The sequence below is a fragment of the Euleptes europaea genome, chromosome 12 (assembly GCF_029931775.1).
Source record: "Euleptes europaea isolate rEulEur1 chromosome 12, rEulEur1.hap1, whole genome shotgun sequence".
In the NCBI taxonomy this organism is placed as follows: Eukaryota; Metazoa; Chordata; class Lepidosauria; order Squamata; family Sphaerodactylidae; genus Euleptes; species Euleptes europaea.
The window spans coordinates 50,037,218-50,056,609 of NC_079323.1; the positions used below are offsets into that span (position 1 = coordinate 50,037,218).

At 40.0% G+C, this 19,392-nt stretch overlaps 2 protein-coding genes across 2 annotated transcripts in view; both read left to right on the forward strand.

The window, feature by feature from the left end:
• Positions 1-1,644: 1,644 nt before the first annotated feature.
• Positions 1,645-8,820, forward strand: RBM11 (RNA binding motif protein 11). Its single transcript, XM_056858886.1, has 5 exons — positions 1,645-1,698; positions 3,864-4,026; positions 4,823-4,901; positions 6,599-6,692; positions 8,593-8,820. The coding sequence occupies exons 1-5, from the start codon at positions 1,645-1,647 to the stop codon at positions 8,818-8,820; spliced, it is 618 nt and encodes a 205-aa protein (XP_056714864.1).
• Positions 8,821-14,019: 5,199 nt separating this feature from the next.
• LOC130485282 (ATP-binding cassette sub-family C member 2-like) overlaps positions 14,020-19,392 on the forward strand; it is a 41,920-nt gene continuing 36,547 nt past the window's right edge. The window contains exons 1-2 of the mRNA XM_056858433.1: positions 14,020-14,085; positions 18,991-19,052. Coding sequence (XP_056714411.1) covers positions 14,020-14,085; positions 18,991-19,052 — 128 coding nt within the window. The remainder of the gene's footprint in view (positions 14,086-18,990; positions 19,053-19,392) is intronic.

The following is a 19,392-nucleotide window of genomic DNA, read 5'->3' on the forward strand; positions in this document are numbered from 1 at the left end:
GTGCATTATCTATTAATGGGCTTGTGTGTTTTGCACCTTGTGGTTGCGTTGTGAGCCGCTTTCAGGTGAAGGAAATAAAGAAGCATGTAAATGTTTTAAATAAATAATAATTTATAAGGAATGCTTTAAATGGTAGTTTTTCCCACCTGTGCTGCCTGATGCTAAACACTGCCCTAAGAAATGGTTCTTGCGGTGTGAGAATAAGGATGTGGCTTTATAAGGATATGTATCAAAAACTTGTTAAGTAAACTTTATCCTAATAGTAAACATGGAATACCATAGCCCACAGTTTCTTCACTGTGCTCTTTTGGCCAACTATTAACTTGCTTCAGTTTCTTGAATTAAATCCTTTTCCCTTTCTCTTTAAAGTTGCTGTTGCTTGACGTATCCCCTCATTTTCTTCCTGCACTATCCACTTTAGATCCTTCACATTCCAGTCTTTCTATCCTGCATATATCTACTCATTTTTTACCTTGGAAGCTATGTGATGACAGTAAAGAAGAAATATCTAGATGTTCTATTATAACAATGCAATCAATTAATGATCACAAAGTCATTCTGCTTTTTATGCCAATACAGCATTCCTCTGGCATTGAGTTGAACAGTGCATGCCAATCCCATTTTGTTGTTGGTCTTGCACATTTAAATTTTTCATTCTTGCTTAATTTGAATGTGATTAAGAACTTGCCAACTGGATGTATTCTGTCTGCCTGTTGTTTGCTTTCTTTCATTATATTGGCATTTAGTTGCCAGAAGGAGATTATACTAGTTTTACTCTAGCAGTTCAATCCTATGCAGTGTTGCACTAGTCTAAGCCGATTGATTTCAATGGGTTTAGACTGGAGTAACCTAAAGATTGCACCGTTAATGTGTTTTCTTTGCCCATCAGAAACTTCTTCCATGTATCTTACAATTAGTAAAGAGGAAACACTGTATGTTTGAATCCTGCAGTTTTATAAACGAGCTGTGTTTGCTTCAGCAGATCTTTTTTTATTTATAAACAGGGACAGCTACAAGTTTAAAGCATCAGAGTGCTTGGTTTACTTCTTCCTGTGCTGGGAAATCTTCATCATCTTCAACAGGCAAACTCCAAGCAGCAGAATGGAAATCTGTTTCACTTTCATGAAATGTCAAGAAATAAACGAAGCGTGTTGTTATTCAACTTGGGAATCCCTGGAGGCTGAGTTGTTGAGAGACCTTTTTTTTAATAAAGGAAAAAGTGGGAAACTTTAGAGAGTCAAAACAACAACACCAAACATAATTTGGTCTGTTTTGTGAAAGTATTCTGTCTTACCTCCATTTTGTTTCATTGGCAAGAAAGCAAAAATTAGGTTGGCTGTTTAGCTCTGCAGTATGTGCATTTTGTCACACTTAAGGTTATTTTTGCAGTTGACAAATAACTGCCAGCAGTTGTAAGATGCTTCTAATGTAGACTAGACCTTTGGATCCCTCTCCTTCCATCATTTTATATCAGGAAAGAAAATCCTGCAGTGGAAGGAATGATGATCTATTTGCACTCATCCCAGGCCAATCCTGCAGTGGAAGGAATGATGATCTATTTGCACTCATCCCAGGCCAAGAGCTTTCCCCCTGCTTTTCTGCCCATTCTTTATTTTACTGCTCCTTTTATTGCTGATTTGCAGTATGGCTGATGTGAACTACTGTTGTAACCACAAGCTCATAGGATCCACTGAACAGGTAATTGGTTGAGCCATGCATCTTAGTCCTGGGCAGCCCCATGAGCTGATCACAGTCCTTACTGACTGCTTACTCTTTTTGTTGACATAGTACTAAATCATGTTATGAGATAAACAATACAAGATGGAAATATGGTAGTGAATCATTCATAGTTCATACAGATGCACCAAATCACTACTATACTGAAAGGCCTTTTCTTCCTTCTTATTCTGCTACCAGAGGACCAAATAAGGCTTGGACTGTATACTAATCCATTCAGACATTTTGTTTTTAATTACTTATGATATTTCTTTTTGTGCAAACTGATCTTTGACCGTAATAAACAAATGTATGCATGTACTAATCCATTATTCTGCATTTTTATGCTGAAGGCTCACTGCCTTGCTGTTTGTTGGAACATCAAATCATCTTTTTAAGGAATAGAGTTTTCCTACACTTACTAATATAGTACAGAAAATATCTAAGTTGCTGAAGAAGATGCATATACAAGCTATTACGTAACAGCTGACACAATCTGTTCTGGACAGAGAGCCTATAATTGCGTCTCAATTTTAAATTTTGAAACTCTCACTAGTATGTGTTCAATCTGCTTGCCCTTTGCATGGTTTCATTTATGGAGAACAATTGAATTATATTCCTCACCATGTTTTTTATTGCTTGCATCATTTAAAAGCATGTTGGAATGTTCTTTGCTTACCTGGAGAATTAAGTAGAGGAGACACTGGCAATGTATGAATGTGTCTCTCCTGGGTTTTAATGATATGTAGGGACTACTGGGGGAGGGGGTGGTTTGGATCAGGAGCTCAGGAGTAAACTTTTTTCCCCTGCCCATTTTCTGAACCTCTACACACCTCTCAAAAGTTGTTGCTTGTTCGATGGAGGAAGCATAGCAGTGCTATACCCTTATATATGATTCTGAACTGGACCCTCGAGTGTGGATCAAAAAGTCCACACAATAGAGCCAGGGCAGAGGGAAGATTTTTCTATAAACCTGAGGAAAGCACCAGGCTTCCAGAAAAACATGAAATCTTTTTTTTAATTTTTTTTAAATTTTCCAAACAATGTAGAAACAACACATATAACATATAACACACACTTGGTATACATAATCAATGCTCCATGCCTAAAACAGGATCTTCATCCACAACCCTATGAGCAGAGATACATCATTCTATGTGTGTGTGTGTGTTAAGTGCCGTCGAGTCACTTCCGACTCATTGCAACTCTTTGAATCAATGTCCTCCAAAATGTCCTATCTTTGACAACCTTGCTCAGGTCTTGCAAACTGAGGGCTGTGGCTTCCTGTATTGAGGCAATCATCATTCTATACTATCTAGCATTAATCTTTACATCTTACAAGTAAATAAATCTATATATAATTATATATAATTATCCTATATATAATTATCCTCCCCTAGAAAAAATATGAACTCTTAAAATAATAAAGTGTTAAGGACCACCCAGATAGTAAAACCATCATTTGTAGATTTAAGCCATAAATGTCCATGGAGATTTTGCAAGAATATATTCTGTGACCTTGATGGCCATATGCAATGACAACAGTATTGCAGGTCCTTCCAAGGCTTGGTTTCTGTCAGTCAAGTTAGTGGGGTAGGGGTGGACTGGAAGTTTAAAACCCCTTCCTTGTGACTTGCACAACTCAGCTAGACCCAGGAGTGGCTACCACACAACTTGCCACCACTCGGTTTACGTGGCTTTGTGACCCACCCGAGTGACTTCTTACCTAGTCAATATTTGCAGCTTGGTTAAACTTTTCCCAGTGGCTGTAATAGCCACTCACACCCTGAGGGCTGATTGACTGAAAATGATAAAAGATGGGAGTGAGAGAATGAAGTACACCGGCTCTTTTGTTTATTTACATATTTGTACCTCACTTTTCTCCCCACTGGTGACCTAAACTGGCTTACATTACAACATTCTGCCATACTCTATTTGTATCCTTGCAACAGCCCTGCGAGGTAGTAAGTTAGGCTGAGAGAGCTTGACTAGCCCAAGATCACCCAGCAAGCTTCCATGGGAGACAACAAAGAGATCCATATTGTATAAATGTATGGGCTTTGTCCAGCAAGGTTTAGAATCCTGCAAATGAAAATCTGTTTCGTACCTGGGATTTACGAGAAAATAACGTTGGAAGTTTCTTGCAGGCTGGCCCAATAACCAAAGTGACAGTATGCAAGGACAAAGATGGCAAACCCAAGACTTTTGGATTTGTGTGCTTTAAACATACGGAGTCAGTGCCTTATGCCATAGCTTTGCTGAACGGGATCCGTTTATATGGAAGGCCAATTAAAGTGCAGTACCGCACTGGTAGGTTTAGCTTTATTTTCCTTTCTTCCGATAATAGCAGATTAATATTTTACTTTAAGAAAATATATGCACCTACTGCAACTTACATTTCCCCCCACTTGATTACACATCTGTAGGGTTTCTACGTAATTGTTTAGATTTAAATATCTATGTATCTAACAAGCTTGAACATATTTTTTATCAATAAAATTCGTCCAAAAATGTATGTTGGCTGTGATCTATAGAATGGTTCTTTCTTGCACTTGCCCAGTAGTATTTGTGAATGTTGTTCTTTGAACAGCCGACCACCGTGGCGTATCGCAAACTATCTTTGAAAATTTCCTCCATTTCAAGAGCAATTTGTCAGTTTCATATGGGGTTCTGCTGTTATAGCAAAACAGGTCTAAAGACCCCTTGTGCTCATGGAATTAGCTTTATGATCCTTTGAATCCTGACCATTATTTTGGCTTTTCAATGTTTTGAACCAATAGGCAACTATGTATCAGTCATCTGTATAAATGGTTAGGGTTTGTTATTCTAGATATTTCCTTTACTTGCTAATTTTTAAAAAAATCTAAAACCTGAAATTATTCTTCATAAAAAGATGCAGAATCTGTTTGGATATTTGTGTGTGTGTTGTTTTAGTTAATGTATTTAACTCCAGTTATAGTACTGTTAGATGCTTTATGAATGTTTGACTTTGGTTGATCTCTTACAACCAATCCTTAGCCTTCACACAAACCCTAAAGTGTTATTGTCTAGCATATAAAATGACTAATGTTAATAATGTAAACTTGTTTTATTATTGCATTCACAGGGAGTTCCCACTGTCCAGAGTTAAGCAATCATTGCCAGAATGTGGAAAGCAATGCTGATATACAGGCACCAACATACAGGTACTAAAGATGCTTCTTTCTGTAATATTGACAGGTACCGGTAATAGAGATACGTCCAGTCTTAAAAACATCAGTGTATATATAACTTTTACAGATGTCTTTTAACAGCTTTTTTCTGGTATTGTGCCATAGAACAAGAGGCTTCTAAGATGCTTGAGCTTAGAAGGTCTTCTGGGATGCAGTCTTTTGGAATAAATCCAAGTGTGATGTCACACTGGGAGTTTTATGAGTGGCGTTCCCTGTATAATTTTTACTTTTAAAAGCAGGTGTGCTTGGGGCTGGTTTGGATCAGGTTCAGCGCTGCAAGCATTAACTGTGCAATCCTGTACAGAATTACATCCTTGCCATCCCATTGTAAGCCTTCCCCTCCGCACGCATATCATTTTCCTGACCTGAAGTGGGCCCACAGAGCTGCTGTTTGTCCCATTGAGACAGGTACCCATATTGTTTACCTGTAAGTTTTATCTTTAAGGCCAGGAACAGTTCTGTGGGGCTAGTACAGGTCAGGAAAACAGAATGGGAATAAGGCTTAAATTGCCCTCCTTCCTTTGTGCCACAATATAGAGCTAAATCAGGCCTCCATGTGGCTTTTTAACAATTCTGCAGTGATCTTCATTTGCATCACACCCAGCATCAGATGTAGTTTGACCCCAAATTTGATGGGAAATCCCAAGGAAGTGTTTCATTGGCTCCACTAGTAAAGCAGACTCGGTTTAATTTCAGATTGAAATTTGCCCCTCCCTTTCATTTAATTAGTAGTGCTGACAGTAAACCTTTTTTTTTCTTGAATGTCCTATTGGTATATAGGCTGAACAGATATACTGGATTAATATGGTGTCACATAACAAGAACTAAGAACTTTCTCCTTGTGCCAGTATTATATTCTGGTGGAATCCTTAAAACAGTGACCTCATTGAGATTTTGCAAATTACTTGTAAAAGATGACACAATTAATCAACTGAATGCATGCAGCGGCCTTATATGGAGTCAGATCAATATTGTCTACTGTGACTGGTAGCAGCTTTCCTGAGTTTCAGTAAAGGTCTCTCACATCACTACCTGTTGTTTAAAAGCAAAACAACAGGAGATGCCAGGGATCTAACCTGGGACTTTCTGAATGCAAAATGAGCACTTTAACATCTATCTGTGGCCTCTCCCCAATAATTAAACTTAATTAGAACTCTTAATTGGTCTGCAACCCTTATTGATAGATGCCTTCCTATAAAGTTTATTGATTTCAGGACACTTGATTCTCGATATGACTAATAGATATAATCATCTGTTAATAAACTTGGTGGTTGGAATCAGCCCCAAATACATATGTACAAACTTAGCTCTCAAAATAGTTCATGCAAATAGCTCTTCCACCATCCTGAATTATTTCCTAAATTATACATGAAGTGAATTGTGTACTTTTTCTTGGCGGAAAGACCCACTATAAACAAAGTGATTTATTCCCTGGAAAGTGTGTAGCCTTACAATGCTTTCCTAAGGAAAGTTACTCCAGTCTAAGCCCATTCATTTCAATGGGATTAGACTGGAGTAACTCTCCTTAGGAATGCACTGTTAATGTGTGTTCCTTTTTGGAATGGATAAGGGGTGATTTGTGTTCTTCAGTTATCCAGTCTGCCTTTGTTGACTGATGACTAAATCTCTTGGAGACCTCCTTTCACATGTCTATATTTGCTTTTTTATAGGAGTCCAGAACTTTATGGTACTCCTCAGTTACTGGTTAGTCCTTTTCAGATTAACAATAGTCCACCTCAGGGATATTCTGCTTTTCAAAACATGGTAAGTTTGGAATAATGCTTATAAATCAATCACAGTGATCGATTGGAAGATTATGTGGGTTGCATAATGCATGGGACAACTGTGGATCTTGTGCAAGATTCCTGTACTTTCTCATGGTACTGGAGACTGTCTTTTACTCTTTACCTGCACCCACACCTGAACCAGCTTCCAGACCAACCTAGAATTCAAGCCATGATTTCTTCTGGCAGTTTTCCTCTTCTGTGTTTCTGCTGCTCTGCATGCCTTTTACAGCTCAGGCAAAGAAATCTTCTGCATCTGTGGCAATCCCCAATGTGCAACTGTGCCCTCAGCATATATTGGTGTAGCTGTCTCTGATGGTTCCAGGCAAAGAACCATTTTGTGACTGGTGGTGATGCTACTTTGGATTACTTTAAAAGCATGTTCAGAGGTCATCCTTAGGTCTATCATAGCACTTTTTCTGTTTTGATTTTAATTTTAAAGGGCTCATTTACCAGGTGGCATCTGTCATTCAGCATGAGGACAGAATGAAACTGCCTGTGTTAGTTCCAGGTGGGTAGTTGTGTTAGTCTGTAGCAGAAAAATAAAATAGGAGACCTTGAAGATTTGTGCCAGTATTATATTCTGGTGGAAATATGGATTGGTCAATGATGTTCAACTCAGACAAAGTTTTTATAGGTGCTAATTTGACCACTGCCCTGACCTGGATGGCCCAGGCTAGCCTGATCTCATCAGATCTCAGAAGCTAAGCAGGATCAGCCCTAGTTAGTATTTGGATGGGAGACCACCAAGGAAGTCCAGGGTTGCTGTGCAGAGGAAGGCACTGGCAAACCACCTCTGTTAGTCTCTTGCCTTGAAAACTACATAAGGGGTTGCCATAAGTTGGCTGCGACTTGACGGCACTTTACACACACAATTCAACCACTCAGTACTTCTGTACAGTCCCAGAATGCAGTGTGGGCTGAGGTGCATACTTATACTGAGTCAGACCACTGTTCTATCAAGGTCAGTATTATCTATTCTGACTGGCAATGTTTCTTCAGGTTCTCATGTTGAGGTCCTTCATATCACCCACTATCTGTTTTGTGTTACCGGAGATTGAACCTGGGATCTTCTGCATGCAAAGTGAATGCTTTGCTGCTGAACCCTAGCCTCTCCCCAAGATCATCTTGGATCATAATGGCCTTTTATGCAGGGATGTTTCCCCGCGGTCACCCCCACTGACTACTTCAGGTCTTCCTTTTGATTATGCATGCCTTTTCCGCCCATCAGATTTCTGTTTTAACCAGAATCTGGAAAATGCGGGCAAAACACACGGGCAGAGCGAGGCGACTTCTGATGGGCAGAAAAGGCATGCGTAATCAAAAGGAAGCCCAGAAGCAGTCGGTGGGGGTGACCGCAGGGAAATGTCCCTACATTAAAGGCCAGTGTTGCAGGCTAGAGTAACTTTTGCTATTGTTGCTACATTTATTCTCTAACTGTGTAATGACAGAAAAATTCAAAAAAGCCTGTTGGTAGGTATTCATGTATAGGACTGCCTATATGTGCGTTTAAGCTGGGAAGAGGATGTTTTTTTTAATTCCATGACTACCTAAACTATCTTCACAAAATGGAGCACACAACCATTCTTCAGCTCATCTGTATGAACCCTACCGGCTCAGTGTTTCAAAACTTTAAACTAGAAAGAAGCTTTGTGAACAGGCCAGTTTTGAAAAGTCAGACAAATTTCTGTCTGTAATCTGCTTTATTATGCATATATAAGTGAGACTTTCTTTATTTGATAGCTTGGTAAAAGGCAATTGAAAAGAGTGCACACTTCCAAAATTGTATTCAGTTTCTTTTGTTTTTTGAGGTACATCTAAAACTAAATTCCTGTTATCATCCTTTGAAATATGACATTGATGTCTCTTCTGTTTTCTAGAGGACTTATTTCTTAGCGCAGCAATGTATACCATATAATCCAATGGAACAAGTGTTTCCTTACTACCAGATGACACCACCTCCTCCACAGTTTTCAAGTTTTCCCGTTTCACCTTACTCAAATTCTGGCCAAACCTCTTTTGAACATGTGTACCCTGAACCAAAGAATCACATGCTGCATCTAATGAATGAAGACAAAATGCAGAGACAGCATGAAACTAGTGAGTGACAGTAGCATGGAAAGTAACAGGAAAAAAACAAAGAGAAAATGAACTTCTGAATGTATAAAGACATAAACATTATATAGTCCGATTGACATCACAGTCTTCTGTTGTGCTATGTAAGAGACCCTCTTTGTACTTTGCAAAGTGGTATTGTGAATATGACATGCTTATTACAGTAACCACAGTCTGAGATTTACAGCGGGTTGAAATAAAGTATTGTGGACATAGACTTTCCCCCCCCTGATTAAAAAGAGAGAGGTAACGTTTTGGAGTTTTATTTACCATAGCAGTATGCTTCACTAGGTACAATTAATGTACAGTCTTGGAAATGAGCTGTGTCCATGCAGCACAGCTGAGAACTTTAGCCTGGCCTGCAGTTTAACACTGTTCAGTAAAGATTTTCTACTTCTGCGGTCTGCCAATTAAGTACTTAGTTAGTTTCATTGCAGATTATAGATGGGATTCTGCATACTGGATTGCTCCCTTGCACAAAAAACCCCTTCCTATATGCATGGCAAAAATCTTAATATTCTTAATGATGATTTGCTCGTTTCTATGTACAGGAAGCTTTTTAAAAAATGAGTGCGTATGTGGGGGGTTTGATTCTATACAGCTTTGTTTGAAAGTACTGTTGTGTTCAATGGTGTGCACTCTCAAGCATGCATAGGATTTGAGTCTTCTTTGGTAATACATAAACTTGTAATCAGCAGAACTTTAAATAAAAATATTTAGGAACAGGTTACCAGGATTATGATTTATTCACATCTACTAAAGGGGTTTAAAATGTGTGTTGCAAGCTACTCATGTATCTGGAAACATGGTTATTTTACATGGTTATAATTTGATAATATAAATGCTTTAGGAAGCAGTATCTGAACTCAAGGGCTTACAGATGCTAATATCTCTAGGAGATTCTGATTTGCAAGGTCTATATAGCCATCCTATTATGTATGTTTGTTTCCCAAAGGGAATTTTTAATACAGAAAACATGTGTTTTCATACAATGTCACAATGTGATTCAGAAATAATAAAGCTTCTTGTCTGTGGTGATAATCTACGTTCTGATACTTAAAAGTATGTTGTGTATCTGATGCCGATCTGATGTTACTTTCTTTACTGTTGAAAATATAATGAACAGTACTGAGGCAATTTCCTTTTCTAGCTTTTTCGTAATTTGGTAAAAAAGACCACCCTGTGGTGTGTCAAGATCCTTTGTAATTAGCCGTCTGTGCATTTGGCAGATGTCAGTGGCTTGGTGAGCAACGATTAACATAAATTAATCATAAGAGATTCTGAATGGTTTGCCTGAGTATGCAGTTTCTTAAAATAGCAATAATAATGCAAGGTATATCTACATCCCCAAATAAACACGGACGGAGTTTGATTGCTAGCAACGTGTATTTAGGGTTTGCCTGTCTTTTACGCCTCTCAGTTTCATGGGAGAGGGGCTTTATTTTTAAGCTATTACTTACATAGTGTTTGCTGAGCCTAATGGAAGCATGTGTATCTATAACTTTAAAAAAAATCCTGACCTTTCATGCATGTCTTTTCATCACTCGATGACTGTCATAGCAAATGATTCCTGAATGGACCATTCCTCAATAACACTATGTTTTTTAAACATTTTGTCTTGGTTTTCAACCAGGTCAGTTCACACATTGAGCTGGTAACATATAATGTTTGTTTGGACAAAGAGATTGTTCTCTCTTTGGAAACTAACATATATTGTGACTTGAACCGTCAAGTGCACACAGAGACTTCATTGGGTTTTTTTTATAGGACTCAATAACACTATGTTTTTTAAACATTTTGTCTTGGTTTTCAAACAGGTCAGCTCACACATTGAGCTGGTAACATATAATGTTTGTGTGGACAAAGAAATTGTTCTCTCTTTGGAAACTAACATATATTGTGACTTGAACCGTCAAGTGCACACAGAGACTTCATTGGGTTTTTTTATAGGACTGTCGGCAGTGTAACTGTTGCTTCTGATTCAGTATAAGGCAGCTTCATGTATTCATGTGTACTTTCACACATGAACACATGAAGCTACCTTATACTGAATCAGACCCTTGGTCTATCAAAGTCAGTATAGTCTACTCAGACTGGCAGCGGTTCTCCAGGGTCTCAGGCAGAGGTCTTTCACATCACCTGTTTGCCTAGATGGATTGGCTCAATAAAGAGATGGACTAGATGGATTGACTCAATAAAGAGATGGATTGACTCAATAAAGAAGCCACAGCCCTCAATTTGCAAGATCTGAGCAAGGCTGTCATAGATAGGATATTTTGGAGGACTTTGATTCATAGGGTCACCATGAGTCGGAAGCGACTTGATGGCACTTAACACACCGGGGATTGAACCTGGGACCTTCTGCATGCCAAGCAGATGCTCAACCACTGAGCCACGGCCCCTCCCCAAGTATGTTGTCCCATCGTATCATAAATGTCATTTTGGCCCAAGGTTGATTAACATTCTTGCCTTCTATGTTCTCAGCAATTGATAAATGTCCAGTTACTGTTAAATTGTCTGTGTGGTGTTAGCAAAGGGCTTCTGATGCAAACCCCTCTGATCCAGGCAGGCTGCATGATATTTATAAAGAGGCTGTAGCGCTCCTGTGTTATTTTGCATGGGAAACCAGGACAGATAGCAAGCTCAGCATGTGTAACGCTGGTATCCTGAAGGGAAGGATGTAGAAACCTACTGTGTAGTTTCTTCCACTACGGGTTCCAACATGTGCAACACCATTGGGAAACAATCTTCCTGGGATGAGTATATATATTTTTTTCCCATTACCACTTCTAAAATGTAGGAACATTTGCCCTCCCAGAAAGAAGCAATTATAATTACTGAGTGCAATTCAGAACGCATCACAACAATTCAAGGGAAGAATGCTTTGGTTATAGGATTAAGCAGGCAAAAGCAGATTTGGTCTGAACTAGCACTCAGGCTGTTTCAGCATCAGCCCGGCTCACCTGAAATGCATGTGACTTAAAAAAAAAAGTATGGTAAAAATAATATACGGTTATAGCTGTTGGAATGGAGATAGATATTCCAAGTAAACCCGAGATATTCCTCTTAAATCTGATACCTAACCTAACTAAAGACCAACTTTGTATGGGATTACATATGATAACTGCTGCTAGAATGACCTTTGCCAGACATTGGAAGCAAAAATTGATTCCAAAGATAGAGGAATGGCTGGTTAAAGTTAAAGAAATCTTATGTTTTAATTAAGCTAACAGCATATCAGAAAAATACAGATACAATAAGTTTAGATGAGTTATGGTCACAAACTATAAATAAAAAAGATATTTTTTTTAAAAAAGGGCGAGAGGGGAATGCATTGTGCTCAGTCAGGACGGAACGATGAATATGAAGACAAAGAAATAAGCTGTAACATAGGAATCCTGTTGTTATCGTGTACATAAGATATACTGTATTTTAAATCATGAAAATTGTCTTTTCTGCTTTTTCCAGTTGCTGTTATTGTTTATTATTGCTATTATCCAATAAATTTTAATCATTAAAAAAATAAAATAATAATATACAGTTAGATTAGAGGGATAGATCAAATCAGGCCTGAACTGACCTTATAAGCTACAATGACTAAACTGAGGCTATCGTATTTTGGTCACATGAGAAGACAAGAGTCCCTGGAAAAGACAGTCATGCTAGGAAAAGCTGAGGGCAGCAGGAAAAGAGGAAGACCCAACAAGAGATGGATTGACTCAATAAAGGAAGCCACAGCCCTCAATTTGCAAGATCTGAGCAAGGCTGTCAAAGATAGGACATTCTGGAAGACTTTGGGGGTTACCGCATTATGTATTCCCAGCGATGTATTAAGTTTGGAAATGTTATAAAAAACATCGTTTTAAAAGGGTTTTTGGATGCCACGGCTAAAAAATGGTCGGAAGACGTCTTCACAGCTAAAGGGGCCAAACAAAGTGCAAACAGTATTTTTTATAACTGGCTGTTACTGCACTTGGTATTCCCAGCGATGTATTAAGAGTTTGAAACTGTTATAAAAAATACTGTTCACACTTTGTTAGGCCCCTTTAGCTGTGAAGACGTCTTCTGACCATTTTTTAACCGTGGCATCCAAAAACCCTTTTAAAGCGATGTTTTTTATAACATTTCCAAACTCTTGATACATCGCTGGGAATACCTAGTGCAGTGATTCATATGGGGGTTACCGCACTTTGTATTCTCAGCGATGTATTAAGAGTTTGAAAATGTTCAAAAAAACATCGCTTTAAAAGGGTTTTTGGATACCACGGCTAATAAATGGTTGGAAGATGTCTTCACAGCTAAAGGGGCCAAACAAAGTGCGAACAGTATTTTTTATTTATAACGTTTTCAAACTCTTAATACATCGCTGGGAATACACAGAAAGTGCGAACAGTATTTTTTATAAGTTTCAAACTCTTAATACATCAGTGGGAATACATAGAAAGTGCGAACAGTATTTTTTTATAACAGTTTCAAACTCTTAATACATCAGTGGGAATACATAGAAAGTGCGAACAGTATTTTTTATAACATTTTCAAACTCTCAATACATCGCTGGGAATACAGGTTATCCCCGTAGGGTCGCCATGAGTCGGAAGCGACTTGACGGCACTTAACACACGCACAGATTATTATAAAAATAAAGATATATATAAAAAATAATAACATAAACATATAAAACAAAACAAATACAATAATAAAAAGAAAACACAAGAGAATATCAGTTATATGATCTACTTAATACATGCAAAATTAAAAAAAAATTACAAAATTCAAAATATCCTTTTGACCCACCACCCACCAAAAAAGTGACCCATCACCGGACTTCCGGAGAAGTGTCTGAACAGTTTAAAAATTACACTATTGATCATAGAATACAAAAAAGAATTCTACTTCTTTCTATAACTCATTCACACACGCACAGATGAGGGGGCGTGGCTTGAGGGCCCCTATGACGCGCTCCTGTTTCGGTATATGATTGGCCCGCTTTCCCTTCTCGCTGCCCTCTGCCCGGGCTCGCTCTGTTGTTGACAGTGGGCCCAGCAGACCCGCCCTGGCTTGCAGGGGGCCGCTGGATTGGCTGGCTTCGACCGCCAATCAGAGGCGCTCAGACTGTTGGTCCCGCCTCCGCGTGCGGCTGGGTTCCAGAGCCGGCGGCGGGGCTCTAGGTTTCTCCCAGATGTGCAACAGAGATGTTGGGTCCGTTGCCGGGGAGCAAGGAAGCGCTTTATCAGAGCCGGCGGCCCTTCAGCCGAAAGGTAATTTGCACGGCGGTTTGTTCCAGGTGTGCATTTTTTGCGGGGGGAAAGGGATGATCAGAAAATCTACTTTCTCCCATTGCAAGTTGGGCAGAGCATCTGCAATGTCGGGGGGAAGATGCATGGCATTTTCTTGGAAAACGGGCTGCCCCGATGTGACCTTCCACCCAGCTCCGTGCGATCAGAGGGCAATATTTTTTAATATAATTTTTTATTAATTTTTATAACATAACACATAAAACAAAAAAATACAATAAAAATCATCTACTAATAATAATAAAAAAAGAAAATCAGCATAAGAAAAATACAAAAGAGTATCTCTATATGCTAATTAATACATTCACAGTTACAAATATCAAAACCAAAGAGATATTATCTGACAACTCCTCGTCTCTGTAGAGCTTTTTGCTTGGCTAGATTGAATGCTAACCCTTCTATGGTAATGCAGGGCAGAATTCTGAATATACCATACTCAGACAGGATCTGCCCTTGCTCTTCTGGCTCTATTGACTCATTAGCCCATGCCCTTTTGGAATGCCGCTTTTACGAGGAACTTCGATCGCACTATATTTCCCCCCTTTTAATATACAAATCCAATGCCTCTGTGACTGACATAATGCCTTTTTTACTAAGCGACAGGGACCCCAAGGCTACATTGTCAGTGGCAAGATTTGTTTCAGTCCTTATATCCCTCCAACACTAGTTATATGCTGCTCAAGATCAATTGATCAAGGAGCTTCTAAGGGATAAAAGGAAAGGAAAGGAAACCAAAGAGATACCCTTTGACCGCTGGCTGGGAAGCCGCATCTCCCAGTCAGAGACGTGAACGCACTCTGTGCGCGCTCGGAGGCATTCTCTCTGCTTCATGGGCCATGTTTGAGCCAGGGTGCAATGTGTGAAAAGCGCTTCCTGGTGCCCGGAGAAAAGAGATCCAACGAGGCGGGCTGTGTTATTACTGTTATCAGCAGGACTTGTTTCATTCAAGGGCTGTGTATTTTCTTTAGCAAGGTGGAGCTTTGTTTCGGGTGATCTTGCTCCTGAGAAGGGCAAAGTTCAAGGGCGGCTCAAGGAAATGGTCAGATCTTGGTTGGTTTGGACCTCTAGTTGGCTTGGACCTTGGTTGGTTTCTAGACCTCTACAAGTGCAGACTTGTCTGGGTAAAGTTTTCTAGCAGCTTCCTGCCTAGCTTGTGTGCGCATGCTTTCTAAAATCTTTTTGTTTGTTCCGTGTCCCCACAAAAACCTCTTACTCACAAAGAAAGGGTTTGTTCAGATCACTGGTTTCTAGTTCAGGTTATTTATTAGGGTATTGTCAACCTTGCCCTGACCTGAATGGCCCAGGCTGGCCTGATCTCGTCAGATCTCGGTAGCTAAGCAGGGTCAGCCCTGGTTAGTATTTGGATGGGAGACCACCAAGGAAGACCAGGGTTGCTGTGCAGAGGAAGGCACTGGCAAACCACCTCTGTTCGCCTCTTGCCATGCAAACCCCAAAAGGGGTCACCATAAGTCGGCAGCGACTTGACGGCACTTTACACACATTGTCAACCTTAGTCCCCCCCCAGATCAAACATCATGTCACATTTTAACTTTGAACAAATGTTATTTGTACTCCATGAATTCCAAATACCAGATTTTCTTTTTAACGTGTATGTGACAATAGCATTTGCTTATTTATTTTCTCTCAAGAGTCTCCCGTTTTTCTGTTCTGTGTCCCCAGAAAAGGATGGTCTTCTGTTGTCCTCTTTCCCTGCTTAAAATGCTGGAGGGTGAGAGATTCAAAACGGATAAGAGGAAGTATTTTTTCACACAACGCATCGTTCAGTGGTGGAACTCCCTGCCCCAGGATGTGGTGATGGCTGCCAGCTTGGAGGGCTTTAAGAGGGGAGTGGACCTATTCATGGAGGAGAGGGGTATTCATGGCTATTAGTTAAAATGGATACTGGTCATGCTGCATACCTATTCTCTCCATTATCAGAGGAGCATGCCTATTATTTTGGGTGCGGTGGAACACAGGCAGGACGGTGCTGCTGCAGTCGTCTTGTTCGGGGGCTTCCTAGAGGCACCTGGTTGGCCGCTGTGTGAGCAGACTGCTGGACTTGATGGGCCTTGGTCTGATCCCGCAGGGCCTTTCTTCTGTTCTTATTTTTTTATTATTAAATAAAAAAGAATTAAAAAGAAAGAAAGGTGTTTTTTTTAATTTGGAAGTTAATTTCTTTTTATGCCATTAAAGGTTTATGATGATGATGATGATGATGATGAAGAAGTTAATTTCTTATTTAGTGGTGGTGGTGGTTGGTCTTATGGCTAGACGTCTAGCCCCCAAACTGTGTCCATAGGGTATGGTGTAAGGTGAGGGGAGTGCATTCTCCATTTGTGAGGCGTTCTGTGGCCCCGCACGTACGGCACTAGCGCCTCGGAGTTTTTGCTCCGAGTGGGATTTATGCCTTGGTGCACGTTATTAACAAAAGCCAGCAAGAAAACGGGAGGCATTTTTAAACTGAAGGTGTATCGTGCCCCATTAATTCGTGAACTGTGTGTTGCAACAAGCTGCTATTGGGTCACAAATAGCGAAAGGTTCAGGCCGCAGTAGCGTGGGAGGTGCTGCTCTGAAGTTGGGAAAGTGTTTTACCCATTCTAAAAGGACACTTTGTTAGAACAATTATGTCTGTAGTTTGAATTCAGAAAAATATGCTTCTGGTACTGAACGTTTGCTAAATGTTGTTGTAGCTTCGGTGAATTACAGACGTAGACTTGGATCTGACAAAATGCGGAAGGGGCTTTTCTAACGTCCTCCCCAAAGCTGCTGGTCAAACTCCGTATGTCCTCCCCCAAGCTGCTCCTGAGGTTTTTTTTTGGGGGGGGGGGCTTTCTCATGTGGGATGTGATGGGGTGGGTGGGGTAGTTGCCGCAGAAAAAGGTAAAAATTGGGCATCTTTCCCTTGCAAGAGTTGGAAGCTCTTTCTCTTCCTGCTGTTTTTAGCATTACATGTAGGGTTGCCAGGTCCCTCTTTCCTGCTGGCGGGAGGTTTTTGGGGCAGAGCCTGAGGAGGGCGGGGTTTGGGGAGGGAGGGACTTCAATGCCATAGAGTCCAGTTGCCAAAGCGGCCGGTTTCTCCAGGTGAACAGATCTCTGTCGGCTGGAGATCGGTTGTAATAGCAAGAGATCTCCAGCTAGTACCTGGAGGTTAGTACAGGAGCGAAGAATACTTATAAGTGCAAAAACTATTTATACGCACTCATAAATACACAAAAAGAACCATTCATACAGTTGTATCAAACATACAGAACCATCTCTAGGATGGTAGTGAATAGAAACAGTTCAATTCAAAGGTGCAGTCAAAATATGCACATCATATTTTGAGAGAGACTGCACCTTTGAATTGAACTGTTTCTATTCACTACCATCCTAGAGATGGTTCTGTATGTTTGATACGACTGTATGAATGGTTCTTTTTGTGTATTTATGAGTGCGTATTATATTAGACACGGTAGCATATAAATAGTTTTTGCACTTATAAGTATTCTTCGCTCCTGTACTGATTTCCTAATCTTTTGATACTAGTACAGTGGTGTCTTATTTTCTTCCCCAGTACCCGGAGGTTGGCAACCCTATTATGTATGAAAATGCTCAGTGTGTTTTGAAAAACAGTTTTCAGAACAGAGCCCTGCACTCAGGTCATTCATATGAGCCACAAAATGTTCTAGAGAATAATTTACTTTTTAGCCATAGTTTTTTCTCTCTGGTAATTGCACAACGTTGGGACTTGTGCAATTGTGGACATCTTCATACAAGGTTTTTGTGGGAAGAAGAAAATTCCTGGCATGATATGGCCCTGAGGTGCTTGCAATACTTTCTTTGGCATAAGTTTCAGGGAACGAAGGGGAGGGCACTCTACTGTGGCAACCGGGGTTGGGGTGAGCATCCCATTTTGCAGTCCCGTTAGAAAATGCTCTGCAGATGGGATACTGCAAATAGCAGAGAGAGGAGGATGCTTCGGGGGCTTTTTCACTGCAGCCTGCTCACTGTGAGAGGAGTGTTATCTTTAATCCATGTACTTTTTAATCCTTTACACTAAACTTGTCCTGCTGTAAAGGCATGAATGTATTCTGGGGGTGGGGGGATGACAGGAGGACAAGGAACAAAAAGGTATAATGGTAAAATTAAGGTCTTCTGTGGCTCTTTGAAAGAAATGTAAAAAAAGAAATGGTAGAGAAAAAGAGACCACGGGATTTAGGGCTGCAGTACCTTACAGGTTTCCAGAAACCAGCAACCACTAGGTGTGGAAAATAAGGGATTGTGCATTCTCTTAGCAGTTTGCTTCCTGACTGCCGGTGTGTTTTTACTTGCCTTTTTTTTTTATCCTAACAATATACTAGAAACTTGTTCATGCTTGCAGAGATTGGACAGTTTTGATTACTATCGTGCGTGTGCAAATTGACCATAAAACATTAATAAATGGAAATAATTTTAGTAGTCGGAAAACCCTTGTATGGGAACAGGAGAAGATTGTATGGTTCTGGTAGCAATGAGAACGTGAGCACACATGAAGCTGCCTTCTACTGAATCAGACTCTTGGTCCGTCAAAGTCAGTATTGGCTACTCAGACCAGCAGCGGCTCTCCGGGGTCTCAGGCAGGGGTCTTTCACATCACCTACTTGCCTAGTCCCTTTAACTGGAGATACTGGGGATTGAACCTGGAACCTTCTGCATGCCAAGCAGATGCTCTACCACTGAACCACAGCCCCTCCATAAAAGCAGATGAATGTAATATGTACATTTTACTTTGCTTATAGCAAAGATTGTGGACTTTGGTTTTATTTCATATTTCTTTTGTTTAATTGCTAAAGCCTGGAGAAGTAGAGTCACCTCTTAATCTAGATTTTTTTCCTGTTTGTTTTTCTACAGAAATGCAGCCCAGAAGGAAATGCCTCCTTCTTCAGCAAGATAACATATTCCTGGTACAGCAGGTACAACAGCCTACATGTGGTGTATTTAAATCCACAGTAGATATCAGCCACCTTGTGTTTATTTTGAAACTGAGAAAACAGAGGAGTGCTTAAATCCTTGATTTATTATTTTTTAAAATATTTGTTTTCTGTAAAAAAAATACTTCCACCCATGTTTTAGGCCTGGAATTGGGGGCAAATAACCAGCAGGAGAAACAAGTTGCTCTGTACCCATTGACCTGAATTCTTTCCCTGCTTATACAAGTGGTGCTTGATGAGCCTGTAGAAGAAGAGAGAAAACAGCAATGCCTCTGAGAAAGTTTAAATACAGTGCTTTATATATAAAATGGATCCTGGGCAA